This window comes from Poecilia formosa, unplaced genomic scaffold (assembly GCF_000485575.1).
Source record: "Poecilia formosa unplaced genomic scaffold, Poecilia_formosa-5.1.2 Scaffold504, whole genome shotgun sequence".
Classification (NCBI taxonomy): Eukaryota; Metazoa; Chordata; class Actinopteri; order Cyprinodontiformes; family Poeciliidae; genus Poecilia; species Poecilia formosa.
In genome coordinates, this window is record NW_006800443.1 from 232,813 (window position 1) to 254,934 (window position 22,122).

At 36.8% G+C, this 22,122-nt stretch overlaps 1 protein-coding gene and 1 long non-coding RNA gene across 3 annotated transcripts in view; both read right to left on the reverse strand.

Annotated features, from left to right (window-relative positions):
* Window positions 1–4,762: 4,762 nt before the first annotated feature.
* LOC103156850 (paired box protein Pax-6-like) lies at window positions 4,763–14,522 on the reverse strand. Its single transcript, XM_007579041.2, has 8 exons — window positions 14,015–14,522; window positions 13,167–13,359; window positions 11,886–12,086; window positions 8,531–8,613; window positions 8,112–8,268; window positions 7,738–7,811; window positions 5,960–6,092; window positions 4,763–5,864 (listed from the first exon to the last, which is right to left on the reverse strand). Exons 1-8 carry the CDS (start codon window positions 14,411–14,413, stop codon window positions 5,764–5,766), a joined length of 1,341 nt encoding a protein of 446 aa, XP_007579103.2. The 5' UTR covers window positions 14,414–14,522; the 3' UTR covers window positions 4,763–5,763.
* Window positions 14,523–19,340: 4,818 nt separating this feature from the next.
* The window catches only part of LOC103156835 (uncharacterized), a 6,088-nt gene continuing 3,306 nt past the window's right edge, over window positions 19,341–22,122 (reverse strand). For both annotated transcript variants that reach the window (XR_478193.2, XR_001659798.1), the window contains exons 3-4: window positions 20,281–20,338; window positions 19,341–20,188 (exon numbers count right to left, since the gene is read on the reverse strand). This is a non-coding gene — a long non-coding RNA (uncharacterized LOC103156835). The remainder of the gene's footprint in view (window positions 20,189–20,280; window positions 20,339–22,122) is intronic.

Here is a 22,122-nt window from a genome sequence, read left to right on the forward strand (position 1 = left end):
ATATGCAATTATACAACCATACATCTTTGAAAAGCAGAAGTGGAGGCTCCTTCAAAACCAGCAAAAATCCAGAAAGTGGTTTCTGGATCGTAAGTCAATAACAAAACACTTTGTCTTTTCCAGCAGCCATTGCACAGCAAATACAGCGGTAAAACCAGCTGACCAAACATGCTGGAACTCCGACGGGGTTGCTAAGTAAAAGCGCAGTGACCGATGATCAAGACTCAACACATGTGAGGTTTTTGAAACGGCTCACAAAACACAAAACCACAAAACATTAACTTATGGTTGGGTGTTTTTTAGAAGCAGTAAAAACTCAAAGAGAAGTATAAAACTGTGAATTTTACATAAAATGTCCCTTTTAAAAATGTAAGCATAATTTGGAAAAAATGTGCCTCCCACACATATATTCCTCTTTACATTTGAGAAATACTGTATTATCAGTTCTAAAAAGGTTAAACTGGATCTTGGATAAAATCTGATCATAAAATCTCAACTTTAACTCAGTGAAAAGAACATAATTAGCATTAAAAATGTTTCTTTTTTGTCATTCTCACATTTTAACAGGAAATAATTCTCCCTTTATTCTGTACAGATGCAGATGATGCTGCATTGAGCCGAAGTGCTCTGGCATTTCCTGTCTCCTCTTAGACTCCCATTATGTTTGCAGGTCAGCGTCTTTATTCTGATGTTGACTCACTGCAAACCATCCATAGTATTATCTTTCCATCCTCCTCCCCCTTCCACTTCCTCCTCTCTTCTTGTCTTTAATTTCTGTTCATCCCCCAGGACTAACATGAGTCATGCCATTAGCACATAGTGCAGAGCTGCTAATGGCTGTCCAGTTTCCGTCATGTCTAGTTTTTATTTCTGCCCCGTGGAAAAATAAACGCGTTTTTTTAGCTGCTCAGTGTGTCCCAGTGTCACATTGATGTAACAAATTGGGCAACAAAGCAACAGGCCTGTGAGCCCAGCTTGTTCTCCATCTTTGTTCTTCTGTTAGGTGTATATTCAATCCACCTTATTGATTTCTTCAAAGCTCAGGGAGCAGACAGCAGCTGCAACATGACACCACTACTTTATGTCATACTCAATGAAACTGTTTTTAAGCACTTAGCCATTTACATATTCAGCAGATACAGCCATGATTTATTAGGGGATATTTCTTCCATCATCCAAAATCTAATATTTATTAGTTTTTTGAAGTGTTGTGCTCTTAACTGAAAATATTGGATTTTAAATGTTTCCCAGTTTTATTTGTCATTTGGTTGCCAGATTGAACACACCAGATTTTGGAGAGTTGAGTTCCTTATTTAAGACACAAAAATGATCAATTTCAACCTTAAAATGGTCAAAGACATATAAAATCATTAATTTGGTTTTACTATTTTAGAAATTGCTGTTTGTTTCTATCAGAATACATTGAAAAAACACAAAACTTCACAAAGTATGTTTGGTCTAGTTTCAAGTGCAAATATCCTACTACACTTGAAATAAAACAAAACTAAAAAGTAACTTTTCAGCAAGATGTAGAAGCTTCTTTTAAGTTAATATGTCTTGAATTTTGTTAAAACATGCTTGTTCCACTGGAAGATAATTTCACTTTTAACAAAACGTTTTTACCATATTAAAAGTGAAATAATATAATCTGCCACTGCCACTAGTACTTTTTAAAATTAATATTCATGAATAATAGACTTAGAACAAGCTCCTACATCATGCTGAAAAGTTACTTTTAAGTTAGAGTTTTCATATTTCAAGTGTAGTAAGATGTTTGAACTAGAAACGAGACAGGCCTTGTACATATTTATTTAGGAGAAGTTTTTTTCTTCTCACATTTACTCTATGAATGGCAGCTTTTAGTTTATGATAAGCATGGGTATTTACCAAATTATTGTTTACTCCCAGTTTCAAATCTACAATGCATATCATGTCTGCATGTAAACATGACCAGAACTCTACACACACAGGCTCCGTTCACACTGCGGTCGGAAGTGACCCAATTCTGATTCTTCTTCTTCTTCTTGTGACATGTATCTGATCACTATAACCGTCTAAACAACTCAGATCAGGTTTTTTTATTATTATTCTGAATGCGATCCAGGCCATTTGGATATCCGATAGTATCCGATCTTTTCAAACATAACCGGAGTCTGTATAGCCATGTCGCATTGATCCGACATGAACGTCGTCATTGATACTCGACAAACGTCACTATTCTGCACCCTGATACGCACCATCAGGACGAAAAACAACCACCATGGTGGACGATAACGAGGATTAAGTTGTTAATGTGCTGCTTCGGTCGGACAACTACTTCAAAATCGTAAGCTATGCTACACCATTAGCATCTATGTTTACTTCCGCAAACACTGAGCTCTTCTTTTTTATGAGGGTTGGCGAAACACTGAGCACGCTCTCTATTTGCAACGTTATTGCACCCTCAACTGCACATGCGTTACACACTGGAGAACACATACAGGTCGCATGTTTGGAAGTGTGAATGACCACGGCAAAAAAAAAAAAAAAATCCGATTTGACAAACAGTCAGAATTGGGTCACTTCAGGCTGCAGTGTGAACGGAGCCTAAGTTTTACTTTGAAAGTCATTTTTTTGCAATGATTTGTCTTTGCAGAGAGAGCACACTGGTTTTGATCACAGTTGTTTTAGCTGATTTTTTTTTGTATTACTCTTATTTTATGAGGTGATGATTTAAAAAAAAAGCAATGGATGAACATTAAACAAACCACATATTCAGGTAAGATCACATTTTTTATTCTATCTTAGAAACGATTTTAATATTTAATCATCTGTTAAGACTTGTGCTGAGTAAAATATACCACAAATGCACATAAGTGTATGACACACCATTTTATTTTCATTAAAGGGATCCAAGGCCTTCACAAAAAGGGGTTGACTCTTGGTAGCTATAGAGTACTAACACAACACGTGACAACAATGAAACCTCAACACAAATGACCCGTGAGAACAAGTGAAAACACAAATAAATAGGAGATTTTAAGGATATTTCATGAGTTGCATCAACAGAACCAGAGGAAAAAAAGTGAGCAGAGCCTAAATCTCTGTAAAAGTACAATAAAGGCTTCTGTATAATATTTGATTTGTTTCTGAGTAGCTGATTGTCTCTATAGCGCCATCTTTTGGTCATGCACAGCTGGTTCAAGTCTGTAGTAGTTTTACATTTTCTCCTCCACCTCCTATTGTTTCTTTGAAATGCTTGCATTTCAGTTTGACGTGCAAGAATTTCTGATTGTCCCTTGCTGAAGAAAAAGTGTCATTAGTGATGTATAAAACAGTTTAAAAGACTTTGTGAATCAGTTTTTAATCGCTTTACAAGCTGCTACTGTCCTTTTTAACTGACCTGATAAAAATATTCCCCAAATTAATATCAAATATAGAAGAAATTTGCTGCAGATTTCATGTTTCAGGGCTAAACCTATAACAGAATGGCAATATTGTTATTTCTGATAAATTGTTGTGTGTTTTAAGGATGATTGGAGCCCAGATCATGCTACATTCTTTCCTCTAATGACGCTTTGCAGTCTTCCACAGTTACGTTCTTCCCCCACAGATGTCTGTACAAAAATATGCAGCCTCAGTGCAGTCAGGATAGGCAGGATTTACACTTTTTATGGTAGATTTTTAAAGTTTTAAGTACAAGTGATTGCCATAAGCGAGTCTAAAATCTTCACAGTAGTCTCACAGCTTAGGGAACAAGCTAGTTTATCACAATGTGGTTAAGCTGCTCAAGTAACAAGAGACAGTGGTTACACTTCACAATACACCTGAAATATGCTGGTATTTACCTGGGATGAGTGATCTGTGTGTGCGGCACAGCCTCACACTTTCCTCAGATTCAAATGTTTCAAAATTAGAATCAGTTTTTCTAAAAATAAAAATCTAAACCTTGAGTTTTGAATTCATTCTTGAACATTTTAATTCTCCAGTTCTTTGCAGTTATAGACGATAGATGGATGGATTATCTGGGAGACCGACACAAGGTATTGCATAATTGTGATTTGGAACAAAAATCACTGCAAAAACACAAAATCTTACCCAATAATTTTTGTAAGACAAAATTAACTTGCAAGTAACTTTTCAGTGAGATATACCAACTTGATTGGTTCCTTAATATTGATGAAAAAATAATAGTTCAATTATCAGATCATTTAACTTATAACATCACATTTTTCCCATTTATAAGTGAAATAATCTGCCAGTGTTACAAAACCTTTTTCATCAGTATCAAAGAATTATTGGCTTAAAACAAGCCTTTATATTTTGCTGAAAAGTCACTTATCAGTTTGTTTTATTTGAAATGTACAAAGATATTTGTTCTAGAAACTGGACCAAAAATACTTAAATAAAACTTTGTGTTTTTGCAGTGATGGTGCTAAAAACCTTTTAGAAATAAAATCCTGAAAATTCAGGCCATCAACAACTGTCCTTGAGAAATGTAATTAAAACATTTCAATTAAAGCATTTTTCTATGCACAATCTGCAACACAACTGTCTTTAGTGCAGTTTGGTTCATTTATCCTGTGGAAAAAAATTGTAAACAATGAAGGAGATGGCACTGCTTTATGAATTTCCTCATATGCATGGAGAAGAATTAACCCTGCAAAACATGGTGTTGGCAGCATAATGCTGTGGGGGTTGGATGGAGTGCAATGTTGGAGAAAAACCAACCTGAAAAAGACTTGAAACAACCATCAACATCATGTGTGGGAATGGCCTACTCAAAGGCCGGATGCAAAATAAAAGATAATTTCAAACAAGACTTCCAAATAAGAGTTAATAAACGCTTGCTTGAATTATTTCTCTAGAAATTTGGAAGAGACGCACCACAAAAATCTAACTGCAACAAAAGTAGGTTCTACAAAGTCCTGACTCAGAGAGACTAAATACAAATGCCTGCCACACTGTGCAGATTTTGAAATGTAAGACATTTGAATTTTAAATCTTCTCTTCATACTACTTTGATGAAGGCAATTGTGCTTTCTGGTTTTTATTGAGTGGTGTCAGAGTAAAAGGGGTCTCAATACAGGTGCAGACCAGCAATGGAGGATTTTCTTCCACTTCACAATCATGCAGTACCTGTTTTGGTTTATAACATAAAATCCCAGTAAAACACAAAAAACCTTATGGATCCGACAAAGAATAAGGGCCATAATTTAAATAAATAAACAAATAAACAAACAAATAAATAAATAAAATTATGGAAATAAAGTGATAAAATTATGAGAATTAAAACATGAGAATAAAGTCAACAACAAAGTTATAGAATTATAACTATTCTCAAAATATGACTTTATTCTTGCATCATTTCAACTCTATTTTTATTCTCGTACGTGTTTACTACTGTAATATTATAACTGTAATTTTTTCCCTTAGCGTGGCCGTGTTGCTCCATCGTAGTAATAATCTGAGAAATTCAAAGGGTGTGAATACTTCTTTGGTCCTGTTTTTTCAGCTCTCCTGTAAATTGGTGAACCCGTTCAGAAACGACACCGGACCCAGCAGAGTACTGTGAAGTGCAACCAAAGCTGCTTTTGGTTGATTCTGTAAACATTTAATGCATTTCGGGGTCTTCAACCCTCCAAGGCTCCTCTACAGCTCCGACCTGCGCTTCCTTTAAACATGGATGCTAATCTTGCTACGATGACACGACCTTTACATGCCCTTTCTCCTCTTCCTCCTCATTTCCTCTTCTTCTTCTGTCCATCAGCATTCGCCTGGAGCTCACTGTAATCTGGCCCAGTACTGCCCCAGGTTCTGACTCATGCTCTGCGGCTCGGTTCCTGGGACCTGGACTGGCACCGAAACGCCGGGTGATATGAGCCCTGAGCGGGAGAAGAGAGGGAAACACCACGGTTCTGATTTCAGCAAACAGAGGGAACTGGAAGAGAAAAATGAGACATTTCTACCAAACACCCACCTGTGTTGGAGCTGGCTGAGGGCGGAGTCTGCAGGTGAGGGGAGGAGTACGCCGACGAGTCGAAGCTGCGCGGCGCAGAGGGCGACGGAGGCAACATGCAGGAGTACGAGGAGGCCGACTGGGGAGGAATAGACTGAGAGCGACGAAAGAGAGGGGAAAAAATCAGTTTTAGAGAACGAAGCATCAAGACCAGGGGGGTTCAAAGTGGGGGTCGGGGGCCATTTGTAGCCCTTGAAATGATTTTGTTTGCACCTCAGGTCAAGAAGGGTAAAAAACAATTGATGACCGAAATGATTTGGAAATGATCAGTTTTTCTTTCAATAAGTCTGAAGCCCCTTTTCATGTTTTGGATCTTTAAAGCTGCAGCATTTAACTTTGATAAAAACATATGTTTTGTTGAAATTGTCTTTATGTTGTGACAGTTTAATATTTGACAGATAATCTGTGAAAAGATCCACATCCTCCACCTCCTTCCTGAGCTGCTATTGCTAGCTGAAGAAATGCAACAATCAGAGCCAGGAGGCGGGGCTTAGTGCTGTCAATCAATCTCATGTTCTCCCTGCTGAATGTGCTGGATGTTGGAGAAACAACTTACCTTTACAGGAAAACCATTTATCCTCTGTCACTGCTAACTAGCCTTAGTATTCCCAACATGGTGTGCTAGCTGCAGTGTAGCCACATGGAGGGTGATTGACAGCACTAAGACCCTCCTCCTGCCTCTGATTGGTTGTTTCTAAATAACACTGGCAGAAGGCAGATCTTTTCATAGATTATTTATCTCATAACAAACTGTCACAGCATAGTGACAGTTTTAATAAAAATGTAAAAAAATATATTGCTTTATCAAAGTTACATACTGCAGTTTTAATTACCCACAGATTTTATAAAAAAAAAGATTGTTTACTTTTGAGCAGGTAAAACCAAAAGACAAAAAAATAATAAATCAAATCACAGAAAACTAATTTTGTATTTTTAATTCAATGTCAAATGTCAATGTCAAATTTATTTATTCAATACATTTTGTGACACACCAATAGTTTAGATTTTTCAGTTTTGGCCCCCAAAGCAACAGCACTGATCAAGACAGTCGCAAACAGATAAAGCTATGCTGGAGTTTCACCACTAGGAGGAGCTAGAGGTGTGTAAAACAGCGTGTAGATCAGCGGGAGTCTGAATCACTCCTAATCGTGTGTGTTATGCTTTAATAATTGAATGGAAATGATCATTTATGTCTAATCTACATGTATGTACTGCATTACACTGAAAAGTAGGATTTCTACCTTTCTTTTTTTCATATTTAAGCAGAACCAAACATTATTTTTATATTATTGTGCAGACGTTTCCTTCAGGAACATTTGTAACAACGTTCCACTCGCTGTAAGAGAACGAGCTACACATTTAATATCCAAATAAAGAACTGACTTAAAATAAGTCAACAATGTCTGCATTAGAAAACTGGCTCAGATAAGGGTTTCTCCACAATGAGAGTATGGAAGAGGATTAGGGTCACCAAAAATAAAAAAAATTATAATTCTGACTTTACTTTCAGAATTCGGACTTTTAATTCACAATTTTAACTTTAATTTCTGACATTTTTCTCAGAAATCTGACATTAATTTCTCACGTTAATTTCAAAATTTAGTTAACCTCAGAATTCTGACTCGAATCTCATAATTCTTTTTTGTTTTGGCCCTAATCCTCTTCCGCAGCAGAGACGTGGCTCGGACTGTGACGTGGTCTGGAAGGTGTTGATGAATGATGAGTGTTGAATGTCCAACCTGGACTCCAGATGAGAAGACGGACAGCGAGCTGTAGCTGGGCAGCGATGGCTCCGTCTGACTCAACATGGACCCTGCAGAGACAGAGATGGTGGTGAACACGCACGCACACACACACGCACGCACGCACACACACACACACACACACACACACACACACACACACACACACACACACACACTTAGACTCACTGAAACCATCTCGAGGTGGGAATATTTAATACGTTTGCACTCTAATGGAGAAACCCTGATGCTTTGCAGGAGCCGCTGTGAGGATTGTAATTATAAACTACTGAAATATTCCAGCCTTCGGATGTTTAAATCATGTGCAGCAGATGCAGACGGCTGCTCCAATGTGACGGTCTGGGCTTTACCTGAGCTGCTGCCGTGCTGCTGATGGTAGACGGACGTGTTGAAGGAGGTGCTGAGCGGCGCCTGGCTCTGGGAGCAGGAGGTGACGCTGCCCGACCTCCTCTGGTTACGCAGCTTCTCCTCCCTCCTCCACTTGGCTCTCCGGTTGGAAAACCACACCTGACAGTCAGACTCCAGTCAGACTCCAAACAAATTCACTTTTTCCTCAGAAATCTGACTTTAATCTCAGGAGACTAACGTCAGAATACTGAGAAAAAAAATCAAAGTTATGAGAAAAGGTTGGAATTCTGACTCTAATTTTTGAAAAAAAAAAATTTCTCAGAATTTTGACTTTAATCTCAGAACTCCAACTTAAATTTCTGACTTTAATCTCCAGTCCGCTCTTCAGATCATCTGCTGGAATCCGTCCTGATTTGCTCACCTGTATCCGGGCCTCAGGTAAATCGATCTTGTTCGCCAGCCTCTCCCTTGCGAAAACATCTGGGTAATGTGTCCTTTCAAACTCTGTGGAGGATACATAACATCAAACACGCAGCACAATAAGGAAAACACAGGACTACTAGACAGCAGTTCACCCTGAAGCTTCAGATGAAGTTCATCAGAACTCAAAGTTATAATGAAAAAGAGGCTAATTTTAACAGACTGTGCTCTATGTCGAGTATTAGCATTTCTAATTATGTTTTACAGGAACCTTAAATTCAGGAAGTTAAGCTTCTATGCTTAAAACCCGTTTTGAAATATTTATCTGTTGCACTTTGTGTAAATTATTCATCCACGTGGAACACGCACAAATTTAAACTGAAAGGATTCAAGTTGAGAAGCTGCCTTAGCATTTTATTTCAAAGCAGAGCTGCTTTAAGCTAAACAGCAGAGAAGTCCACTTTGATTTTAATCTCATCAAAACTGGTTTCAGGTTGAATTTGGTGAGATAAACCAGCATTACACTGCAAAAACACAAAACATTACCAAGCAATTTTGGTCTAGTTTCTGGTGCAAATATATTAGTTCACTTGAAATGAGACAAAAATAAATTACAAGTCAATAATTCCTTAATATTGATGAAAACGTAGTAGTTCCACTGTCAGATTATTTCACTAAATATCTTGTTAAAATATAAATAATCTGCCAATGGAACAAATACTAATTAATCAATATTAAGGAGATATTTACATAAAACAAGCACCTAGTGCTTGCTTAAAAGTTACTTTTAAGAAAAAAGACAAAGCTAAGATATTTATACTAGAAACTAAAGATGCCTATTAAGATCTTGTGATTTTGCAGTGTACTAAATTAGAAACTAAGTCTGGGTATGAGTGAACTCTGTCCTTCACCGCTGCAGTCAGGCTTTAGGTTCATTATTGCTTAGCAGATGATTAATTTCTGTTGTTGACAAGTCAAAACGTGAACAAGCCCCACCCTGTCAGCAGCCGGCTGAGTCAACGTCCTGATCCCCAAGTTTTCAGGTCTACGTCCACAGAAAGCTGCAAACTTCACACTTCAAAACCGATCACTTAAAACCCAAACCTCTGCAAACACCTAGAGAATAAGTAGACATGTTCCAACACTGCAAAAAGAAAATCTTAATAACTTTACAGCAAGACATACAAGCTTGTTGTAAGGAAATAATTCCTTAATATTGATGAACAAGTACTGCTTATGAAATAGGAAAACATAAGTAAAATATTCTGCCAGTGGAATCAGTGCATTTTTAAAACAATATTCACAAATTATTGACTCAAAACAAGCTACCATATCCTGTTAAAAACGATATTTGTAAGATAGTTTTGTCTTCATTCAAGTGTACTAAGATATTTGCACTATAAATTATACTTGGTAATATTTTGAGTTTTTGTTGCAGTTTCAAAACCAGTAACAGTCTAAAGTTGTCTTACCGAGTTTCTCAGGCCATATCAACGTACGGTGACCCTTCCCCACCTGTTGCTGTGCACTGGTGCTGACAGTGCACAATAATCAAGATAGTCAAACAATAGGTTGACTGTCTTGGTCAAACATATAAAAAACGATTTGGATGTTTCTGTCGCCAAAAACACAAACAGTTATGGTTTGGAGAGTAAAAATTATGCATTTTTCTGTAACAGCTGCCATCTGTTATGAACAATATAACAGATTTTTTTTGTTTTCTTTCTATAAAATGGACGAATAACTAGAGTTGGTAGTCAACCTATTACTTTTGTCAGTTTCTTTATGATTGTACTTGTGCAGAGTTATCAAATAAATTTGTATTTTAGTACATTTATGTCTCCGTTTAAAAAAATGAAGCGTTTTAGTCATTTCAAAACTGTTTTTCTGTATTAGATCCGTATCAGCCAATACAAAACCTCAGTTATCTGTATCAGAGGTGAATACAGTGCATCCATGTTTTCACTTCCGAAATAAGAAAATCACAAATTACTCAAAATTTCTTGCATGATGGTGCAGAAAGTGATTTTGCATTCTTTTTTTATTTTTATTTTTTGTTTGTTTGTTTAAAGCAGACAAATAATGCATTCAGTTACAATGAAGCTGTTTTAAAACCACTATAAAACTAGAGCAGGGCTGTGCTGCCTGCTACTGAGCACTGCTAGTCAGCTGGCTAATCAAAAGGTCATTTTCTTCCCTTATAAAGAGGATACATTTGGCAATATTTCAGGTTTTGCATTACATCTTTTGTGTAGAAAAAGTAAAATTCCAAAAGGAAGGTATAGCATTAAGTTAAGCCAATATACCCAACAATTCACTTTTTTGACTTCCGATACTGATATCGATATCTGAGGTTTAGTATTGGCTGATATTGATACAATACAGAAAAACCACTGAATTTACTTAAATCATTTCCTTTTTTAACCACAGACATAAATCTACTGAATTACAAGTTTATTTGACGACTCTGCACCAGTGCAGCACACGATCGTATTGCAAGCTTTGTAAAATATGTAAAAACAACTATTTTGTCCAGTTAGTTCAACTAGGAGTAAAAGAGCCAATGTAAAAATAAATACCAATAAATAAAATGAGACTGACAAAAACAATAGGTTGACTATCTTGGTCAAATATGTAAAAATAAACTGCAACAAACCTTTTCAATTGTTCAGAAAGAGCAGTTAGGAATTCTAAATAATATAAAATAAATAAAGAATAGATTTAGACTGAATAGATCTGCAATTATGGATCGGCTACATTATCACAATAACTCTTTTCAATATCAGTATCGGATCGGTGCATCTCTAATAATCATATCTCCACCAGAGTTTAAATTAAACCTGTGTGAGAAATTCCTCTAATTGGCTTCGTTTTAACTGGCGTCTGTGTTAACGCGCCATGTTTACTGCGCTTCGGCTGCGCGCTGAGGTCAGTGTACCTCATTACTGTCATCTGCACAGACTGACCGCAGTCATCGGTTTCTGCTCGGGCGCACAGTGGGCCCTGCCTCCTCATTTGGCCCCGGGGCCCTGCGCAGCCACATCCAGTCAGCGGTGGCTCCCTAATCCGGGGGCCGCAACCCGCTGCAGCAACGACGCGTTTTCTGCTGCTTTCCGCCGCTACGGGCCTTTTTGGAACAGAGCGGGAATATTTGCGGAGATAAGATAATGGATGATTTGCTATCGGAAGTGGAGTTGTTGGCCGCTGCAGGCGCCAATAAAGATCATGACCTGTCAAAATATGCAAACTGATTTTGTTTGTGGTGCTGTATTAATCAGAAAGCTGTAAACCAGTTTGTTGCTGCTGCTGCTGCGTCATGGCGCTGGTTTGAGCTTTGCGTGCGTTATCGCTCTGACCTTTCTCCAGAGCCTCGATCTGCTCCTGCGTGAAGCTGGTCCGGTTCCTCTGCAGCTTCCTCTTGAGCTGCAGCCTCAGCTGAGACTCCTCGCCTTCGTCCCGCTCCACGGGGACTCCTCCTCCTCCTCCTCTGCCAGCGCCTCCTCCCCCCGCCTCTCCCCCCATGCTGCCCTCTGTGTCCAGCATGCAGCCCTCGGACACTGCCAGCAAGCAGAGGAAAAACACACACGGAGAAATTTATTTAAAAGAAATGTTGCTTTTTAGGGCTGCAGCAGGGGTGGTTGCTAAATAAATGATGCCCCGGGCGAGCCCCGCTTTCTGGCCCCCATGTCACACACACAGCCAATTTTACAAAAAACAAATGTTTTTACAGTGTATCTTATCTGAGTCAGCCATCCACTTTAACAGATATTTTTAATGTAACATCTTGTGCTTAGCTAAAAGAATTTTCCATAGATTTACACAGACAGAGGCAGATCAATATGACCGATTATTAGAGTCAGACTAAAAAAAAATTCAATACAAATACAAGAATAAAGTCATAAAATTATGAGATTAAAATCATAATCCGGCTTTATTCACATAATACTATGACTTTATCGTCTTCCTGAACTTTATTCTCATAATATTATTACCTTATTCTTATAATATTATATCTTTATTCTTGTAAGTTTATGAAATTATTCTCGTAACTTTAATTGTATTTATTTTTTCTTAATATAGTACTAAATACTGTAGAACAATGTGTAAGCAGCATAAAATAATTTGGTCCAAGTCTGTATCTTGAATCTTCAGGCTGGCCTTCAAGATAGTAATAAATGCACCAAAAATACTGAAAAATTCTCAATTTTTAAGTTTTTACAAACAGAATAAAAATGTAAACAATCCAAACCTTTTGTTTTTAAGCATGTCTGGTTTCTGTGGGTTTGACCAGTTTAAATATTTTATATTTAATATTTTAGATGTAAATGTTGCACAAACTGTATAAAAACATTCTTTAAATTGTATATATAACGCAGTGGGCGCCCACTCATTGACTAATCATGCATATAAGCAACAAAAAAAACTTATTCTGGATGCAAATGAGAAGCAACTTCTCTCACTCCCAGAAGCACGCTGTAGCCCCGTAGGCCTTGGCGCCCTGGGTGGAGAGCCACATCTCCCATATCACAAACTACAGGCTCAGATTTGCTGGCTGTAAAAGTTAATATGCTCTAAAATTCAACAGATCTGACCTTAACCAGCTGACATGCATCCATCCATCCTGGACGTCTCCTCACCTGCGCTGTGCTGCGTCTGAACGCCGGTGGGGTCATGGTACCAGTTGTTGGGCCCGCTCCAGTTGGAGCCACTCTGCAGGTTCAGCATGGTTAACTTCTCATACATACTACGGGCGTCCAGACCAGCATGGAGAGAAATAAAGGAACCCCCGTCCTCTGCGTGTGATCCCTTCCGTTTACTCCTGTCCGCCTCCTTGGATCCGTTTGGAAACGGCAGAAAAACGAAGAAGAAGAAGGAGGAGGAGGAAGGAGGGGTTCATATCGCATGAGTTCACACATGGTTGGCATTGTGGCGAATTAGCCTCATGATGACAGACATAAATGGAGTTAGTTACATGCTCGCTGTCGTAACGTGTGTGTGTGTGTGTGTGTGTGTGTTATACATTGCGGTGCTAGTATACCACGGGGAGAGGAGGTACATTAGAACCCACTCTGAGAGCCGTGACATTTGACTTGCTTTTAGCTCCGTTTGTGCAGAACTCAAGCTTGAATGCAATCAAAAATGAGCAAAGAAACACATAAAAGAAGGAATTTATGTGAGGAAAATAAACTTTCTTTGCAGACGTGCAGAAATGGAGCCACTGCATGAGTTGGAAAGCTTTAAAATCAGTGTTGTACAAGCAAGAAAAGGCTGTAAGTTAGGATGCATAACGCTTAAACACATAGTTGTTGCAAAATAAATGATTTTTTTTTTAAGTTATTTAAGAGTTCAACTGAAGCGAAAAAGTGTCAAAGGTCAATTTGGATTAATTTAGATTCAACAATCTCACAAATTTCAGAACTGGGTTAAGAAAATGATTCAGCATAAAACATTTAAAAGCTTAAAAGATTAATTTTCACCAACTTACCAAGTTGACCAGAGAGACGGACGCAGTCGTCCTGAGAGTTCCTCTCCTCCTCGGCGGACCTTTATTCCCCCAACGTCCGGCTTTGTTGACAACGCTGTGTGTGTGTGTGTGTTGCAAAGGAGAGTGCAGGGAGAAAGATGAAGAGAGTTGGACAGGGTGAGATAGAGTGAAAGAGGGAGGAGAGGGACGGAGGGATGGAGGGAGGTGGAAGGAGGGGGGCTCTGGAGAGAAATGCGTCTGCGGGCGCTCGTGTCCTCCGAGCGATGGGGAGAGAGAGGAAGAGGAAGAGAGGAAGGGAGAGGGAGCCACCGAGGGGTGACAAAGTGAGTCAACATCAGTGTCAAGTTTGAACTTAATGCCAGCGAGAGGAGGAGGGGGAAGGCTGGGAGAGAGGAGCATAAAGCACAGATAATGGAAAGATAGGGGATGATAAATAGATGATGGGGTTCAATTTTAGCCATAAATTACACATAAACACCGAGTCAAATCAGCAGGGAGGTATTTCCAGACCAGACTGCGTTGAATCGGGTCAAATCTTTAATTATTGGCTCATTTGTAGGAATTTTTCTCATTTCTTGGCCTTTAAATTATGAACATTTTGTGTTTTCTTTATCTCTGATAAAATGTGTGGGGATTTTTATTTTTTTCAATATTTCTGTGAATAATTGGATGTGGTGAGAATCAGTATGTACTTTAAATATTTTCAGAAATAAATGCAATAAATTAAATGTGCCTTTATCTCACCCATATCTTGAAATCTTACAATAAAGCAATACATTTTTAAAAAGAAAAAAAAAGATCATTTAAAAATATTTCTGATTAATTAATTAAAACATGTAACATTTTCTTGCAGGATAAAAATTACTTCAAATTTATTTCACAATCAAAATAATTTCATGATTTGAGGTTACCAAACAAAAAAACATTTTTTTTCCCACAATGGCAACAAACGGTTAATGTTTGATAATTAAAACATATTTAAGCTCTGAAGCTTTGAGGAAACGTCAGAAATACCAAGAAAGCGTCTAAGAAATAAGACAGAAACAATCCAAGGTGTTTTATTATAACACTGCAGCTTTAATAACAAAACCTAGTTTGGATAAAGGCCTTATGACGACACATTTTAATAAAAATCTGTTACAGCTGAAAGAAAAAGAAGATTTTTCTGCTTTGTGTTCATGCAGTAAAAAAATCTTCAAAACCAAGGTCTGGAAATCTACACCAGCAGGTGATTATCAATCATCAATCAATCAAATTTTATTTGTATAGCACATTTCAGCAGCAAGGCATTTCAAAGTGCTTTACATAATTAAAATAAAAACAGCATGTGAGAAAGAGTTTTAAAAAAAAAACATCATTAAAACGCAAACAGTGAGAAAGAGAAATAAAAAGCTGTCTCCAACCCTTTTGACTTTAGTCAAACGCCAACGATAAACGATTATCGAGAGTTTTAGACAAAAATCCGTCCATTAGCTTTGGGAAACTTGCTTGAAGGTAAAACTCGTTTGTCTTCCAGCCGGACCAGAACCTGGAGCTCATGTCTGAGGTTAGAGGAGGAAAACATGAGCAGTTTTAGCAGTAATGACCTACATCCACTGAGAGCAAACAGAGAGCTGGACTCTGAGTCCAAACACGCTCAGCAGCAGCCAAACAGAAACGACAGCACCTCGTTTCTTAGCTCAGGTTGGACGTTTTAAAGAACATCTTCAAATACGTGGTTGATTTCCCCTTATCTTTGAAAATACTGCAGGCTTAAATAGTTTCATTATTTCTGTTAGACACGTTTTCATTTGGTCACCAAAACATAAATATCATAGTGATACAAGTCTGATGATGAGAATGATTTTCGTTCGAATTTGTTGTAAATTAAAAAGTTGACCTGTGTTGAATTGGAGCGTTATTAAAATTTGATGAAGGTTTAGTGGTGCACTTTTCGTGAGGTCCAGATTATGATGGGGAGTGTAAACGGTTCGCTGGAGGGTTTTAAAAAGAGTCCGTTTCTGTTTTCACCCTAAAAACGACGTTTCAGCTGCAGCTGCAGCAGAAACGGTGAAAAAGTATCTGCATCCCTTCAAATCCTTCATATTTCGTCAGGCTACAGCAACTAACATTATAAAGCACATAACTGTGATGGTTTTTAAAAGTTTTCAACAATCTGAAAAGTGTGGTGTGCATTAATAATACATGAAAACAGAATAAACATAAGAATCAAATGATCAGTGCCTGGATAGTTGATTATCTAGAAAGCAGACATTTATGTTAGAAGATCATTTAAAGGCTTCCTGATATTTTATGCCAGTCGTGAGAAGAAGAAGAAGAAGAAGTTCTGACTGATTACGATAAATTTTATTCAGTGGCATCAGAGTAATAGGAGCTGAATGAACCACCAAATAATTATGTGGCTGTAATGTGAGAAAACAATAAAAGGTAAATTAAATGTTACATTTAATAATCTTCTGTCTACAGTTTGAAGATAACAACCGTCTGAAGTGCCTTCAGCCTGTAGATATATGGAGATTAAATTTAACACTGAAGGTATAAATGTTGATTTATCCCCATTAGTGTCGGTCTCAGGTAATCATAAACAAACTGTGGTGCAATACAGCACTGAAAACCTCCTGGTTATTCGTTTCTGAACTCTTCCTGGGTTAAAACATTAATATTGTTGTTTATAAGTTATTATGAACTTGTCTTCTTTGCATTATTTAAGCTCTGCATGTTTTTCCTTATTTTCACCGTTTCTCATTTTCTGCAGATAAATAAAAAAAATTTGCGTTGAATTGACAATGCTGTGTAGTTCATAGAATAAAAGAACAATGTTCATTTTACTCAAACATATAAATATAAACAATAAAATAACAGACACTGGTCACAGCTGTGCAATTGTTCTATGTGCAATATGAATATTTTGGTGTATTTTTATTATTGTTTTCTTCTTTATGTCATGTAAATAACCACCTGGAGGGACAATAAACTTTTAATCCGATCACATATGTTTGTTTTGAAACATCAGAGAAAGGAGACGTGATGCGTTGTTGGATTTGTAAACCTGTTCTGCTTTTTTAGAGTCTTTTGTCCAACTGGACTCAGCAGCTTGTGAAGACGCAGCAACACTCCTGATTCTCCACAGACACTTTTTGGTCCAAACAGCAAACAAAAGGCTCCATCAGGGCCTTTCGGAGCAGCTTAAAGGATCCGTCCAGGAACTCCAGCCTGCCGACGGACACACACGGCCCGACGTGAGGTTTATGCGGTGACGCAGGTATGACGGTGTGTACAGCACCGAGCCGAGCAGAAGCCGGGTTTAAATATATCTCCATGCAGCGGAAGGGAGAGATGGAAGATGGAGGCGGGAGAGGCAGAGGGGAGGAAAAAGAGAGTGAGGAGGAAGTATATGACTTTGGGGTGGGAGTAGGGGCTTGGGGATGGGGAGGGTGCCAGCTTGTTTTATTTCCGGTTGACAAGACTTTGCGCTCCCTTTCTCTCTGTCGCTCCCTCTCTCTTTCATACTCTGCTATTCTTTCTCTGCTGCCCCCTCCGCTCCCCCCTTCTCTGTTACTTTCCTGCGAGATGCGCCTTGGAGAAAAGAAAGGACATGACAAGTTCAAAGGTAAAAAGAACAGTGGTGGAAGATGCGTGCAGACACTCCACTTAAGCAAAGGAATTGCAATACTTGATTAAAAGTTTCTTGCTTGGCTACAAGTAAACATTGTGCAATACTTCCATCGGTTCATTTGGGATGCTTTTCCACGTAATGCTTTTGGGGTTATTTTGTGTTTAATTGATTGAAAGGAAACTTTCCCTGCTGATGGAGGCTAACGACTTTTTAAAAAATATATTTATAAAACACTTTAAAACACCCACAGCCGTTTTAAGCTACAAACATACAAATATTACACAAAAAGACCAAGAGTTAAACATAAAACAAACTAGGTATGTAAGATTGAAGAAGCTCAGAGATTTGGTGGAGAAAGATCATTCAGACATTTAAAAGTGAAAATGAAATAAACTCTAAAATGCACAGGCAGGCAGTGGAGTGAGGCCAGATGTGATCAGAACAGTTCAGATCTGTTTATAAAACACCAAAATACAAGAAATTTCACCTAAACATCATCTATTTATGTCTAACTTCACTTCATATGAATTCTATTTCTCCTCAAATTAACTAAATTCAGTCAAATGTGATGCTAATTTAAGGAAATACAATCAAAGAAAGTTGATCATTTAATCCCAAAAGATAAAATGAAGTTTTGAAAAAAATCCTATTTTTATTTTAGTTTCTTGGTTATCCTTGGCTGCCTCTCTAAGGAGGATGGCAGATTGCTTTCGAACCAGAAATGAATCAATAAAAATGAGAAGCAGCAACAAAATGTGAGCCAGAAGTTCAAGGCCTTCGATCAGAGGAGTCAAACTATTGGAACCTATTGGGTAATAACCAGTTACATTTACTTCAGTGTGAAAGAAATTAATTTTAGGACTATTTTCACTACATTGTTCTTTGACTCATTTTATTATGAAGTATCTTTTCTCTTACTTGAGTAAAACGTCTGGATTTTCTACCCACTGAATGAAAAACAAACATGTTTTAACCAGAAATTCACCAAACACACACCTGCAGTTTTTGTTAAAGTTTCAAAAGTTTTTTATTGAAAAAAAAAATAGATGTTGTTATTTTTTGTACTCATATAAATTATTGTCATTTTTGTCCTAATCATACCAAAATTTCCACTTAACTTTACATTTTGGTTCATCTGATGATTTAATTTTTAAATATTAATTAAATATTAAATATGTTTTGATCAGTTACTCAGTACTTGAGTAAACATTTTACAAAACACCTGAGTCATTCCTTGGCGACTACTTTTTACTTATCCTTGAGTAAAAACATGTTGAAGTAGTTCTGCTGCTACCTGAGTGTAATGTTTCAGTTCTTTCTGATGCATTTGTTGATTCAAATGCTGAATTTCCTCTGCGTGTCGTCAGGTTCTGCAGGATTTATCATTTCAGGTGTGCAGAACCAAGAAAACATCTAAAATATGCACTAGGAAACTTTCAACACTTACACTTATGTCACAGTCATAAAAAAATATTGTAAATTATTTCTCTTTTACCTGGAGAACAAAAAAATAAAATGTAATATTAACGTCTACAGTCATTTAACTGTTTGGGTTTATTACTTTACATTTTTAAAATCTATAAAAGGTTTTTAGTTTATTCCCAGCAATGAAAATAAGATTTTTCTTCTACAAACTTTGCTTTAGTTAGACTTATTATGAGATCAAAATAAAATGATAATATTTTTTTTTTTCCCCATTTCTTATTCTAAAAAAATTGCAAAAAGTGTCAGAGGGACAAACGTGCCATTCTTGAGTTGTGGCCACACAAAAATAACACAAAGGCCACGAATGGCCGCTCTTTGGACGCCCCTGCTCTATGTACGGGTAAATCCAGGAAAAATGTGATTAAAAAAAAATCTCAACTACAATTATCACTGCTATAATCATTAATTATTAAATCAAGCAGTAGCGTTGCCTCAGGAAAACATTTGGGATGAATTTGGACGTCCATGTTGTCGATTCTCATCCCAGTTTCTTCCCATTTTTCCCAGTTTGTAACCACATTTTGTATTTCTACCTTCCCATTTCATCTTCCTCTTCCTCCATTTCCCATCTGTAGTTAAATATCCATCCACTTAAACTGTATCAGCATATTCATTAATTATAAAGATAAATTGTCACAAAATTAGTGAAATCTCATATTTTAATGAAATTGTCAGTTTCTCCCATTTAAACCAGTTGAATTTTATGAATCAGATTAAAAATCCAGATCAAAACATCTCTAAGCTTCTGTTGTTCGATTTGTATTGGAGTCACATGAAAAACTTTTCCAAGTAGCGTAAAGAAGACTGGATTACATATTTCAGTGTGAAATTGGGTATGAAATGTCACTCTATGGAGTACAAATGATGCAAAATATTCTCCACAAGACATTTAATGAAATGATCAAAACTACAATGATTTGGCTCCAGTCTCTGGTAATAAAGTGAAAAATGTAAAATAATCTAAACCAGTGGTTCTCCAACATTTTTTTTTAATTATAAACGATTTTCAAACAGGACATGAAAAAAATGACAAAATTTGTTCTTGTCCACTGCAATGTTTGATTTGCTGAAGCCTGCAGATAGTTTTTTTACTGAGAAATAAAAAAAATCAAGTTTAAATAAGTAAAAGTTGAATTTACATGTGAACAAATCAAAAGTTTCTCACCAATCTCGTCCACAGAATCCAAGATGGCTGCCTTGCATCCAAAAGTTAACGGTAGCTTCTGTAAAACAAATTAAATTTGCACATCTGATGAGTTGAATCTCATTAAATCTTTCCTTATATCCTCCTCTTTTACATAAACAGGTAAGTGCACAACTTTAAACCACAAAATGCAAAGGAACTGTTGTTAGCTGAATTGCTAACAGGGGTTAGCTTGCTCAGTGAGCACGTCAATAAGCAAATCCAACTGGTTTTCCAACCCATTTAGTTGGGTTTGGCTCACCAAGTTACAGCTCATCTGTTCATGGACCCTTTAATCAAGCCTCGTTTAGAAAGGATGAGGAAAAACGGATCACTTCACCAATCAGAATCAAAGAAATGTCATTTTCAGACTGAATGTTTGAATCAAACTTTATCAGTAAAGCTCTTTTCATACAGTCAAATGTAACATAAAAAGCTTTGCGGGTTTATAAAAGCATTTAAAACCATAAATACAGACCGACAAAAACATAAATATCAAACATTGACATCTGATATTGTTACAAACATGACAGGACTCAAAAGTCCTGTCGGCTATGAAAAATCTTACAAACACTCACAGTAACGAAAGACCAATGCAGGCAAACATTAATTACAACAGTCGAGACGAGCTGGACACTGACCATTGCTCTCCGTGGCTCCGTGGTTTATATTAAATAAACTGAAGTAATAATTTTATCTAGCAGTTAAAACGCTACAACAAAAAGATGCTAAAACTGTTAAACTAGAATTTAAATAAGATAATAAATCAAAGAGAATAATAAATATCTTAAACTGTTTGTTTTAAAAAGCAAAAAAACCAAAATATTTATGAATAAATATCCTGATATTGGATTTTTATTGGTTGCTGGGGTGTACTTAGTTTGGCTACATGTGGCTCTGGAGCAGAAAGCGGCTTTTTGACTTTACACAATGGAAATCTCTCAATAACTTTGGATAATAATTACAAAAGAACCAACTAATGATTTTAAATATAGTTATTAGAATAAATGCAGGTTTAATCAGTTTTTCAGTTTAAAATTTTTCACAGAATAATAGCATTGAATTTCCACAAAAGTATCAGTAATGTTCTCAAACGTACATCGATTCGTTTGTTTTGTTTACATAATTTCCCACAAAATATGATCAAATGCATCCATCCTCTTTTTGCAAAGCTTTATGTTTTTCTTTATTTTAAAACCTAAAAATAGAAATAAAATAATTTTCCTCTAAAAATGACAGTCGATATTCTAAACAAGTTTTATTTAATTGAATTCAATGCAAAACGGCTCATTGAATTGTAAGGATATAAAAGATTTTTGCTCTATAAAAACTATGTGAACTCCAGTGTGTAAAAGGGGGAACTTTTAATTTTTAAAACCCAAAATCCGAAAAAAAAAATGAAACTATGAGTTGGATTGATGCTGTTTGTCTTTTGGAAATATCCTGTGTGGTGATTTTATCAAATTTTATCCAATCAGACAAAGCTGTAAAAAAATACATTGTAAGACATTAAATAATAGTTTGGAAAAAAAATCTGGATTTCTGAGCATCAATGCCAGGAGATTAAAACCTCAGAGAAGGAAAATCCCTGTTTAAACATTTGAGTAATCAAACAAAACTTGAGGATGAGAAAAAGGATTAAAATTGTGACATTAATTTAACCATAAAATCAATAAACAATGTTTTATTGTAGCAGTCGGCTGTGTGTTTTAAGCTTTTGTTTTTCTTATTGTCTTTCAGTTGTTGGAATTTGGTTGAACCTATCTGATCCCTGTGCATGCCGAGCGGAGTAATGCATGTGTGTGTGTGTGTGTGTGTGTGTGT